The sequence below is a fragment of the Stegodyphus dumicola genome, chromosome X2, assembly GCF_044657685.1.
Source record: "Stegodyphus dumicola isolate Sdum_Otavi_A_Nest chromosome X2, ASM4465768v1".
NCBI classification, from domain to species: Eukaryota; Metazoa; Arthropoda; class Arachnida; order Araneae; family Eresidae; genus Stegodyphus; species Stegodyphus dumicola.
Window position 1 is genome coordinate 109,529,177 of NC_140781.1, and position 14,004 is coordinate 109,543,180.

The window sequence follows — 14,004 nt, forward strand, 5'->3', positions numbered from 1 at the left end:
GAGGAATCAATTGATATAAATTGTAGTTTTGAGAAAATATATTTTATAGAAATTAAAGATGTGTTCGACATTTTAATTTCACAATTGAAATGGCGGTACGAAAAGTTAAATGAAATCTTTTCTGATTTTCAGTTTCTGACTGGTGAACAATTAATATCATAAAGGCAGCAGCTTATAACTTACCACTTAAATAAATATCTGAATGATATGAACACTGAAGAAATTCAGTCAGAAATATCTAGTTTTAAAAACCATGCTATTTCAATAATTCGGGACACAAAAGCAGCTATGTGCTTAGAACTTGTAAAAATAATTCACGATTATAGTTTAGTTCAGTCCTGTCTGAATTTGGAAGCAGCGTTAAGAATTTTTTTAATGTTGCCAGTTACTCTAGCTAGTGGCGAAAGAAGCTTTAGCAAACTTAAAATAATAAAAAAACTATACAAAATCTTCACTAGGCCAAGAAAAACTTTCAAACATGACCATTCTCTCTATAGAACACAAGTTAAGTAATCAAATAGATTTTGAAAAAATTATTGATGATTTTGCTTCTTTAAAAGCAAGAAAAATTTAATTATAAATATGGTTGAAAGGTTTATGCCATAAAATTTTGAGCAGGTGTTTTATTTATAATACAATATAGGTGTTATATTTGCCATTTTTCAAAAAGCATATTTTTAATGTTTTCCATTTCAAAATTGTTAATCATTATATATGTTTCACTTTGTGGAATATACGAAGTTATAATTAAATATTATTGTAAGAGTTATTGTATTTTCTCTTGAAATAGTTACTTTTAATTAGCAGAATATATATATGTGCGTATTTGTATAATGCAATGTTTTCAAACATCATTTATTATTAATTCTCCCACACACACACAAATAGGTAAATAAATAACCTTGCATTGTATACAAGGGCGCACATTTACTGCTTTGCCTGAGGTTATTTTTTCTCTGTGCATATCAGTCAGTTTCTTTACCAATGCATACTTCTCCTGCATTGTCCTTGCCTTAAATGATCCCAGTTTTCGCTTTCTAGTATGCTTGCGAACATCGCCCTGTAGTGGTGGCTGGTTACAGTTTGAGATAACTTCCTATGCAAAACTTATTTGCCATGATCAGCAGACTAGCCCATAAGGTTTGTAGATGACCTTTTGAGACACCCTGTATAAGAGCTTACTGCTCAAATATGGAAAAGTTTAGAAGTGTGACTGTTTTAAAAGGTGTTTCCTATCCGAATTTTAATTCCATTTATCTTATGATTTATTATGGCAGTACTTTGGAAAGTATATTTCGGTATCATTAGGCACCGGGTTCCAAAAATTAAGCATGTGATAGCAAAATCAACACAAATGAAAAATTAAAACTAAATTGCACATTAAGGTAGCAAATATGTTTATGCCTGAAGCAATCATTATGTACAAAGATAAAAATAACAATTTTCTTGAATTAAATGATGACATTACATGTAGATCATTAATAAATTAATGTTCAGAGCTAAAGACAGGCAAACAAAACTTTAATTACGTAACACACAAGCATTAATTATATGTATTTGGCAGCATCGGAACTTCAGACAAAATTACAGAAACTGCCCATGCTTTTAGTGAGGTGATTAGCCATCACAGATACTAGCAATGGCCATTTCTCCTTTAGGACTCTTTCCGTTTGGCTGAAGTTAAAGAAATGTTAACATGGAAAGAGAACATCCCAAACATTTTCAGTGAATTATAATCTGGGGAATTTGGTGACCAATCCGTATGAGAAATTCCTTCACTCTGTAGATACTCCAGAGTCCGTATGGTCTTTAAGAGTATTTAAAAGTCCTTAGGTTTTTTTTGAAATCGGTTTTTTGGTCCTTAACAGTCCTTAATTTTGGCCAAAATCGTCAGAAGGTCCTTAATTTTATTCATCTGAAATTTCTGTTTTGTTTTTCTGACTGCTATTTTCAGTGCGAATTATCATTTTGGAGGTATATGTTTGGTGATTTCACTTGACAATTATGATTATCTTTTGAATGGGTTCATGGGTCATTTGTTTGTAATAAAGAGCTCTTAAACAATTTTCCGCTTTTGAAGGGTGTGAATTCTTTATTAAACAGCTCGAAATTTGGCGACTTATCAACATTTTGGCGATTTTAAAATCAGTTTATATAGAAAATTTTTAATTCTGAGATCTGGGAATTTTTCGACGATTTTTTTTTTTAAAACATTGGTAACATTGATAGCATTTCATTATAACATTGATAAATTTAACTAAAATAATGGTAATATATTGAAATTATATTTAAGGAATGACATTAAAATAAAACATTTTTATTTTTTTTTCCCATGTCATATTATAAAGTGACATTACTTTCCGTTTGGGTGACATATTATACAGTATTTTGAATCTGAAAAATAAGGCAATAAATGCTGTAAAGCACAGTTTACAAAGCAATTCATAGAAAAAGCAAAATTGCTATGTAATTAATTAAAAATTTCTTACTTTAAATTTTTTCATGGTAAGAATTTTCCCCAACTAACCATGTAATTGTCTCAGAATTGTCAGAATAAGCATTAGTTTTCTCTATAAAATTAATTTTACACTTTTTTCCACTGATTTTTTTTAAAAAATATTTCTGGCCTTTTTTTTTCCCCCGTTACAGAATTTGTAGGCTTAATTTTTCTTTAGGATTTTAGACACTGCAACTTGGAAAGTTTAGGATTTGAAGGCAAGATTTACAGACCCACAATTCTAGAAGGCTCCAGAAAATGTCACAAAATGAAAAAGTCTTCATTCTATTAACACATAATGGATGTATTTTGCAGAGAGTTTGGATGAATTTCTTACATTTTGCAGAATTTTTTGAAGGACACTGAAAACAAAATTTTTGATTGTTGTACTTCTGATACAAGAAGTCTTTTTCTTAACATGTTTGTCTTCCCTTTATTTTCTCAATTTTTCACTTGACGCAAGGATGGAAAATATCAAAAATGTTTGTAATCTTTTTGCGTGGACAGACATTTATAAAAAAGAATTTTTCTTTTAATAAAGAAATTGAAAATTGACAATTTAAAGATTCATCTTATATGTCTCAATGGATCATACACAGGGTTGGCACTAGGTATTTTCCTGCCTTAGGTAATCTATGTGGATTATAAATTCTGCCATCTTGTGTGGCTTCCTAAATTATACTGCCTAGTGCAGTTCTAAATTCTCCTCCCAGTCCATGTCCTAAATGCTAAGTTTTGCCATTTCTGGATTTTGTTGGTTGGTGTGTCACTAAATTCTAAAAATCCTGCTTTATCAGTTCTGAAACCAGCCCTGACCACATATCATTTCATATTTATTCTCAGTTTTCATATTACTAAATAAAATTAGCAGCTTTTATCTTTAAATTCTAAATGCATTTAGTTTTTTGGAATAATAGAAATCTTTAATTAATTCCAAAAATTCTGAAGTGAAGAGGAAACGTATTGAAAAAAGAAACTGAATACATAAAGAGGAAGAAAATTATTCTTCAAAGATATGTACAGTTATTATTATGCAAATTAACCAGTTGTTTATAATTTTAGCCTTTGCAGAGTTGTCAACTCTCCTGATTTAGGCGGGAGACTCCCGATTTTCGCCCACTCTGCCGCCAATCCAATTTACAATATAGTTCTCCCAACATTTTCTTATTCTTAATATTTCTCACGATTTTATGGAACTTGCCTTAATACTTCGTTATATGAACAAAACAAAAAAAAAGTGATTTTGGACGTCTGAAAGCAACTGAATTTTCTCTAGATTATATCTAAAATAAAACCTTGCGAATCAGATGAGAATTTCTCCTTTGTGAGTGACAGCACACGTTTCCAGAAACGTCGTTCTCCAGTTCTCCAATGGGCATTGAGCTTTACTGCATTTCATCTGGCATATATTAGCCAATGAGCACAAAGCAAGCTCAAGCCCGTTGGCCATTATTTGGATGTTCTTTCGTTATTTTGTTCATCTTATCCTGAGTTGCGTGAGTACACGTGCCTTCAGGAAATAGTTTTGGAAATTATCATCTTTTGTTATGTCTGCGAGAAAGGTGAAATACTCGTGCACATATTCAAAAATCGTACACAGTTGACTTTCCTTCCATTATTTCCTCAAAGGAGTGTAATAAATTTGCGATGTGTACCATCTGTCGTTGCGATTTTTCGATTTTGCATGGTAGAAGGGCAGATGTTCTCAAACATGTGCATACACAAAAACACAAGGACAACATGAGTTGTTTTGAAAAAAGCAAAAAATTAAATTTTTCTTCGAAAACAAAAGATTAAAAAGTGATTAATGCAGAATGTCTGTTCTCTGCCTTTTTACTGGAGCACAACCTGCCACTGAATGCATCGGATTACGCAGCAGCTTTATGTAGAAAAATATTTCCTGATAGTGAAATCGCTAAGAAATACTCAAGTGCAAGGACCAAATCAGGTGCAATTGTTAAAGAAATGGGTTTGGAAAAAAAAAAAAAATCTTCAGTTATTGATTGCATTAAAACAGCTCCATTCTGCCTCTCTACAGGTGGAAGCAATAATATCAATTCAAAACTGTATCCAATTGTTGTTTCTTTTTTTATTCCAGTGTCTTCAGAAATTGAGTGCAGTTTACTTTCTGTGCCCACTTTAGAAGGACATTCGACAGGCTTTAATATAGCACAGCTAATTATTAAAACTTTAAAAGAAAATGCAGTCCCTCTGGATAATTGCTTAGCACTTGGTGCCGATAATGCACCAGTAATGGTAGGCTTGAAGACTGGTGTTGCAAGCATCTTGAGAAAGGCAAATTCAGATTTGCAGATTATGAGGTGCACCTGTCACCTCTTAAATTTAGCAGCTGAAAAAGGGGCAGCTTCTTTACCAATAAATGTGGATGAACACATTGTTGATATTTATTATTATCTTGAAAGGAGTTCTAAAAGAAAGGGAAAATTGAAACAGTTCCAATAGCTGCATAATACTAAAATGAGAAATATTTTGAAACGTGTGTACACGCTGGCTGTCTTTAAAGAAATGCTTATCTAGAATCCTCGATCAATGGAACCCACTTCTTGCATTTTTTAAAGAAGAAGTAAATGCTTCGAGAGTTAAGATAAAAGGCTCTATTGAAAGTTATGAAGTACCTAAAGTAAATGGAGATGTAGTTACTACTTCCGTTGTTAAAAATAGGGTTGAGAAAAATAAAGAATTTCTGCACCATTCAGCAATTCAACTGGCAGTTCTCAAAATAATACTGCAAAATATAAGCGTAAAGCTGATACAAATTTCTTTGAAAATAAAAAAATTGCTCAACACACGAAACATTTTCCGCTTAGTGTAAGTTTATCTTGTGAAGAACGAATATTTATGTTTTTTTCTTCAGACCTTAACAAAGCTTATTGCTTTTTTTTACAATTCATTTTGCCATCATTCGATGTTCTTAACACAATTCTACAAAGCAGAATTCCATTAATTCATGTTTTGCAATCAATGATTTATGATCTGTTTAAAGACATTTTATCAAAGTTTGTAAAACCAGTCTGTGTTTTGTCTTGTAATTCTACATATGATGTGATTTATGGTGAAATAGAAAATCAGATGAAAGATGAATATTTGGTAATAGGAGCTGCAGCTACAAAAGTAGTGGAAGAACTTTCAGAAGAGGACAAAAATAAGTTTTATCTTCATGTTAGAAGTTACTTCTCTCGAGTATGTGATTACATACTACATAAATTTCCAGTCAACGATGAAGTGATTTTGCATGCTAAAGTTTGTGATGTTTCTGCTCTAGCAAATGCATCTTTTTCTGATATGAGGTACTTTTTGAACAGATTTCCTGTGTTACTTCGTTTAGTCATGAAAGATGATGATATTGATGTTGCTACTGATATACTGCAGTTGCAATTTTGCAATTTACAATTAGAAAACTTGGATGAAGTTATAAAATCAGCTAGGATTGACACCCAGTGGAGTTTAATTGGAAAACTGAAATGTGCTGATGGAATTTTAAAATATAGTGAACTGTCTAGAATATTAGTGATGACACATTAGAAAAACTTTTATTAGCGAAAGCAGGCCTACGTGGCAATTGCTATGAACAAAATTATGAAGTTTCTTAACTAAAGCAAAATCTGCCACTGTTCGTAACATTTGTATGAAAACTGATTAAAGTGTCTTTTATATATATATATATATATATATATATATATATTACAACTAATAAAAATGTTTGTCTAAGGTATTTTTGTGTTGCTTGCATTTAAGACTTAGTAACTATTTAAAGTTAATTCATTATTAAAAACTATATTTTTATCATTTAAAAAGTCTTTTTAACATTGTGAAAAATCTCCTGATTTCTTAAGAAAATCTTCTGATTGTTGAGTATCATAGGTTGGCAAGTATGCCTTTGCTATAACTTCCCCTTTCCATTTCCTTACCACAATGCAAATCAGATATTTTTTAAACAGATTTTTGGATTATAAGGCGGAGTGCTTTTGCCCTCCTCTTGGATGTGCCTTAGTTCCTACCAGCTCTGATAATTTGTATTTATTCTTCTTTGCGTTATCGCTGCTAACATTTGAATTTGTTATTACGATAGTGTTCCTGAGCCAGCATAGATTAAAATTCAAATGTGTGTAGTCTTTGACTACTATTCCACATTTTTAGTTTGAATTTCACTGTTCCTGTTTAATTGCATCAGCACAAGCGGTAGTTGATTTTGTCAACATAAGAATGTGCCTGTCTGTTCCGAGTTCTTTTGAAATAAGAGGTTTATTTAAATCTTTATATGACTTTATAGTTACTTTTAGACATAGCCATAATTTGCTTCATGCATATCATAGGTTTTGGATTATTTAACTTTATTAAACCCTTGTTAAGTACACTGTTGAGTTATTGGCAAGCTAGGATATAAAGCATGCATAAACTAATGGAAACATTGGTTTGTGTATTGAAACATATTTCCAATTGTTAGAAAAGATGTTTAAAGTGAAGAAATTGATATAAATTAGCCAAAATGTCTGAGAAGGCCTTCAAATTAAAAAGATGCATAAATATTTTGTTGTGTGTTGTCGTTATAAAACATAAATGTTTTAATTATCATAATACCGTTTAAATTTAATCTGTATCATAAATTGCATGTATTTTAAACTGTGATATGGTATTAAATTGAAATTTTAGTAGTTATTTTTTAACAAATGTTTTTAATAAATAAATAAAATTTAATAGTAGTCATGTAAATCTATCATGATTAAGGGTATTTAACTACCTAATTTAATTATTTGTAACTAACCGCTCACCTTTAAAAGTTATCTCTGCATATTAAAGCAAGTTATTGCCTTTCATTAATCTTTATAATAGTCACAAGGTGCAGCACAAAAATGTAAAAATTATTGTAAAACTTATTCTTTGCATCTAGTGAGAATTAAAATAATACAAAACAACTTATCACCTCTGGTTGCATTAGTGGCTTATTGGAGCCTTAAATATATTAACTGGGTTATAATCCCAGAAACTCTACATGAAGCTACAACACTAACTGTGTCAGACAGATGGAATACAACTAACTTTCAAAACTTGCCAACCATGCCTACATCAGGCTTTTAGGTTTGTTCTCATCAACAGGTATCTCTCTAGGCAAGCAGCAGCACTTGCGACAGCCAGTCTTCTGATAAAAATTATGCTGATTATAATTTTATTTCTCATTTTAACGTATGCCATTTGAAATAAAATCTACCTGCTTATTTACTAAGCCTTTAGACTGAGTAAATACTTGGCAAAATGAGACAAAAGAAAATCAACATAAGGCTAACTGTTAGTAAACCATGAATAAAAATGTCCCTAATCTTTCAAATATGTCTAACTATTATACGTGTAAGATATTTAATGCTACTTGATAAATTTTGTAAAGTGGATTTTATTGTCAAATTTGTTTTACAGTTATGTTTATTAAATTGTGTTTAATAAGAATGTATCCTACTTACAGATCTATTTTATTCTTAGAGTGTTATTACAAGAGTGAAGTTCTTGATTGAATTTAATTTATTCAGCTCCTATTTGCTGATAGGTCCTTAATTTTTTTCATTAATGGTCCTTGAAAGTCCTTAACCCATTCAGTACGGGCATGTCATATGTGCATCAGCGTCAAACATTACCTCCTAGCCGGGTGTGTCATATTTGAATCTCCATTTAATTCACTCTATGGCCGGGCGTATCACATCTGACTTTTTAGATAGAACGTTTAATTAGTATTTTTTGTTGCCACTAGATGTAGCTGTATCTCTGTTATGGAGAAATATATCAAAAGTTAAGTATGTGTACCTTCATTCCTATGCAATGTTTTTTATTTTTGATATTTTGTTTCGGAATGAGAAGGAGATTCATGGGTGGGTGTTGAGCAATGTAATGTCTCTTTAACTGCGTCATTTGATATGAACAAATGCACGTGTTCTCAGTGCTTTGAGGTACTTTTTATTTTTGTGATATAAGTATCTGAACATAGAATATAACACAAGTGCTAATTCGTTAGTGTTGAGTAACACGATGGCTCCTACTACATCATTTCATATAAAAAAATTAACATGTTCTCGATGCTCTGGAATACTTTTTAATTTATTTATTTTCTTTTTTTATCCCCGTATAGTGGAGTAGGTGTTCTATCATTAGAGACTTTTTTCATTACACTTAGATTTTTCCGGCATTGAGACGAATATTTTGTATGGCTTAGCGAAAGTTTTTTTTTAATGTTTTATTGCAGGTGTTCTATTTTTTAGCGGCAAAACGAAAGCACTATCTGACCGTAGAAGATGCACGAATGCTAAATGAGCCAAATTTGCTGATATTCTATTTCTGTGACATTTGCAACGTTGGACTTTGCGTACACCCATGTTTCAAAGAATATCATACACTGTCTCGCTTTTGAAATATTGCTTCCTTTTCGCTGTTTGCACATTTAATTTTTATGGAAGACAGTTTGATATGTTTTAATTTTAATTATGTTTTGTGTTAAATAAAATCTGCAATTGTTTATATACTTTTCCATATATATTTAATTGTGGGATGAAAGAAAAATTATATTATTCTAGAATGAGTATTTTATAAAATTTTTAAGGAAAATATAACAATAAAGGTTTAAAATTAATTCTGACATTTACCTGAATGTTCTTCTCATAATGTACCAAAAATTGGAACAATTGGATGAGAAATTTAATTTATACGAATTTTTTTCCAAAGTTAGGCTTAGCAGCGCGAATTACGCATCCCCACAAGACGACGTATCCGGTTAACACACTGTCTCAAGAGAACGCTTCGGTAACAAAGGTGACTGTCTTGAACGGGTTAAAAGTACTTAATTTCCACGTGCAGAAATGTGTACAAACCCCATGCTCATTAATGAAGTTGGCCTGATGGGAATGGATATTTTCATTGATAAGGAGGAAGTAGAGGTCATCTACTGAAGTATAGATTCTCACAATGAGGTGTAGGACTTCAGCTGATATTGTACAGCTATCACAAAACCATCTTGTTAAATATAAGTTTATGACTGTGTCCTCCGATCGCCAATAGATGGCAGTAGTGTTTGTAAAAAGAAACGGTGATGTCATAATTATGTATATGTATTAGTTCATATTTGATATTCGTCAATAAACATTGTGGGAAAAAATGCTCTTTGTTTATTACTAACCCATTAGCCACTGGTGTTGCATTGATGCAACGGTCAAAATAAATGCATATATATGTAATGATATTTATAAATCAATTGATTAAATTAAATTCTATTAATATTGCTTAATAATGTGTTGGCAATTCTCTACCTAAATTGCATCCCTGTTCCTAAATTTTGGCGAAATTTTTTCTTTAGTATAAAATATATTTCCTAAATTTTGGCGAAATCCTTTCTTTAGTATAAAATATATTAACCTGTTGGCGCCCGCCAAATCGCCAAACTCATAAATCTGTCATATTACATAAAGTACTTAAGAACACTCCTGATGAGAAGATAGCATCACCTCGTGATTTCAATTAATATCGCTGATTGGAGGAGCCTCGTGACGTACACATATGTATAAGTAGGTCTTCTGCTCAAGGTACGAGGAGAACGCTTGTGAGATGGATGCTAAAATAAACCTACCACTTTATATTCCAAAATTTGTCTCATTCCTGTTGCCCCAGCTGCACAAAACAAATAATGTATGAGAAATTACATTTCAGAAAGCCGGTAGGATACCACCTTCAAAGGGATTATCTAAAAAAGAAGTTACCCCAAGGATTATACGGATAAAATGTTACGCACTTAAGATGAATTTGCCGCTGTGCGACTTCTATGTTTCTACATTTTTCTGTACGCGTTCTTGCTTCAAGAGAATCATCCTTCTGTTACCTGTATTCTGGTATTCTGCAGATTATTTTACGTCCAGAGAAGCACCCTTCTGCCCCCTGTGATGCGTGATTTGTGTTTCCATCGAAAGTTCGTCATTCATCAAATGTGCTCTTACCGTTGACCTACTTTTGAGGATAGAAATCTTTCCCTACGTCTACGCCATTCTGTGTTGCTCTCGAGAGCTTTGGCTTGTGTGGTGATTGATCGTGTTTTGCGAAAATCTAATCAAGAGTGCACAAAAATGTGTATTTTCGTGTCGATTTCATCACTCGTATTCTCGTCACAATAAGTCAAATAGAAGCAATTAGTAAAAAGATTGGCGATGCAAATGATATTATTATTATTGAATTATAATTACTGATTTAATAATAGTGTTTTTATTTTGAAAATTTTAAAAAGTATTATTTTGGTATAAATGTATTTTAAATTTGGTATTTAAAGGATGTATTTTGGTTTTAATATTGTTTTGGGAAAATTTAAAGAGTATTATTTTTGAGTTAGTTTTATTTATGAAAGTATTATTAAGAGAATAATGGCTAAGGAAAACATCTCTGATCCGGATGATTCATTAAGGGCAGCTAGCGCTGAACCTGAAACAAGTATAATTCCCTTTGACGTGCAGAATGATATGGATATAAATTCATGGCTTGAGTACTTTAACAAAACTCATTTAGATAAAGATGAAACGTGGATGCTTAATAATGTAGCTCGATATCTAAAAGGTATTATAGGTACACTTAGTGTATATGTCAAAAACTGCCATAAAATTACTAAATATGTTAATTAGTCCAAATTTTAAAGGAAAATTTTTTCGACCCCACTTTAACTACGTTTGGTGATTTTGCCAATTACAAGTACAATCATAAAGAGGACATAACGCGATATTTTCGAAAAAAATTAGATATTGGTAAAAAATTAAATCTAACTCATGAAATGATCTTGGAGGGTCTGACGGATGGCCTTCCTATAGAATTAAAATCCCTAAGGACGATCAACGCACCCCCTGACCCCATCTCTTGGCTTACTCATGTCCATAAGCTTATTAAGATTAGCGAAAATCAACAAATCAAAAGTGCACCTCCCAGATTTGTTACTCCGATTGGGAACAGTCCCCAAGATTACAATCGATTTAATAGAACTAGAATTTCAGCTTCAAGCTATGAAACTACTGTGAGACAAGATTCTCCTAGACCCAACAATTTCCAACGTTTTCAGAGACCAAGTAATTTTTATAATCGGTTCAATGGCCCAGGATTTACAAGCCATCATAATTTTAATTCTCAAAATAGATTGCCATTGCCACCCAGTCCCTGTAGACTTTGCACCCGGAACGGAATCCCAAATGCCTTTCACTGGTTTCAGGTTTGTCCTTTCAGAGTGGAGGGATCTGATACACCTAATGTTACGCCCCTTGCAATAAAACCAACCCCAGAAACCCCTCACAGTAGTCGACTATTAAAGGTGTCGTGATATTTGTCCAATAAGAAACGTCTAGAGTGTGTTGTAGACAGTGGTGCCACCATATCAATAATTTCTTCCAAAACAGCTAGACAATTACGTTTAAAAGTACAAAGAGTTAGATCATTTTCAGTAACCCAAACTAAAGGAAAAATAATCTTCAACAAAATATGTTGTATACAAATGAAAATTGGACGGATTAGTAACCAAATTACCTTGTTTATTCTTGATAATAATTTGAATTATGTAATTTTACGACTTTATGAATGCAAATTATTTGAGTATTGATTGTACTAATTTAAAAATTAAACAGAGAGCTATCGTACTTAATGATGACTGCCATTTTGACAGCCGAGCCATATCTCTACACCTCCAAGGTGGTACAACAAATGTTTATCCATGTGTTAATAATGATGATGATTTAAGAAATTTTCCAACCTGTAAATCTCGGACTACAAATCCAAAGGAATTAGTTTCTCAGTCTAACATTTATGTGAAAAATGCTGTTTCTAATACTGTCGATAACAAAGAGTATAACTTGGAAAAATTCTTAAATGATTATTCATCTGTGTTTTCTAAAAATAAGTATGATGTAGGAAAAATTAATATTGAACCTCAACAAATTAATTTAAATTCTGATTTGCCTGTATCATTAAGACCTTATAGAACATCCCCTATGGAAGAAGAGGAAATTAAGACCCAAATTGATCAATTATTACAAGCAGGTATAATTAAAGAAAGTTGTAGCCCATATTCGTCCCCCGTGACTTTAGTACTTAAACGTGAGGAAGGTAAGAAAACTAGATTGTGTATAGATTATCGAAAATTGAATTCCCTGGCTAAAACAGATGCAAACCCTCTTCCTCGCATTGACACTTTGTTAGACAAATTAAGTAAAGCAGAAGTATTTTCTACAATTCATTTGCGATCTGGTTTCTGGCATATCCCGATTCACCCTGCAGATACTGAGAAATTAGCTTTTTGCACGAATTTTGGATTATTCGAATGGTTAAGACTCCTTTTTGGTTTCAAAAATGCTCCTGCAATTTTTAACAGAACAATTAGACGAATATTAACAAAAAATAAAATTAATTTCGCTTGCAGTTACTTTGATGATATAATCGTTTACTCTTCCTCTGAGAAGGAACATTTAGAACATTTAAAAATTTTATTTGAGGTGTTTAAAGAGGAGCATATTAAATTGAATCGAAACAAATGTGTGTTCGCCAGAGATCAGATCACATTTCTTGGCTATGAAATAAAAAATGGTAGAATAATTCCCGATAACCATAATATAGAAGTTATTAAGAAACTTAAAAACCCCAGTAACACCAAAGAGTTACAAAGAGTTTTGGGAAGTGTGAATGTGTATCATAGATTCATTCCGAATTATGCAACTATTAGAGCTCCATTAAACAGACTCTTGAAAAAAGATGTCAAGTGGGAATGGGATGACCAATGTCAAAAAGCTTTCAACGAAATGAAAAGAATACTGATTTCCAAACCTGTTTTACAATTGTATGATTCCAGTAGGCCATGTCATATTTTTGTTGACGCTTCTCAAACTGCTGTTGGAGCTGTTTTGAAACAACCAGATGAAAATGATGTCCTTCACCCTGTATCATACCATTCCCGAACTTTAAGAAATTATGAGAAAAATTATACGATTACTGAGTTAGAATGTTTGGCCATAGTAGATGCCCTAGACAAATTCTATTACTATCTGCATGGACAAAAATTTATTATACATACGGATCATGCGGCCCTCGTTTGGCTCAAAAATGTTAAAAATTTAAAAGGTAGACTCTTCCGTTGGTCACTCAAACTAAGTATGTTCAATTATGAAGTAAAGTATCAGAAGGGCTCTACCAATATTGAAGCGGACCTGCTTTCTAGACATCCTGTTTCACAGCACCTCCAACATTATGTACATTTACTTGATAGAAATGAAATAATCCAACAACAAAAAACTGATAATGTCTGCGGAAAAAATTACCAAGAGATAAATGATATGATGGTAATTAAGAAAAAGAATTTTTATAAAATTGTAGTACCTAAATCTTTAAGATTAAAATTGTTGAATAAAACCCATGAAAATTTTGGTCACCTGGGAGTTCAAATTATGCTTAACTTAATCACCCCTCAATATTATTGGCCTCATATTAGTGAAGATATCGTA

General features: G+C 32.0%; 1 protein-coding gene across 4 annotated transcripts in view; it reads left to right on the plus strand.

The window, feature by feature from the left end:
- Nucleotides 1–14,004, plus strand: part of PEK (pancreatic eIF-2alpha kinase) — a 161,171-nt gene that overhangs the window by 120,334 nt on the left and 26,833 nt on the right. For 2 of the 4 annotated variants that reach the window (XM_085809296.1, XM_085809294.1), the window contains one exon: nucleotides 9,221–9,652. The exons of 1 other annotated variant lie outside the window; for it this stretch is intronic. In XM_085809296.1, the coding sequence (XP_085665422.1) occupies nucleotides 9,221–9,394 (174 nt within the window). In that variant the 3' untranslated portion in view covers nucleotides 9,395–9,652. One more of the 4 variants, XM_085809295.1, reaches the window with a different exon arrangement.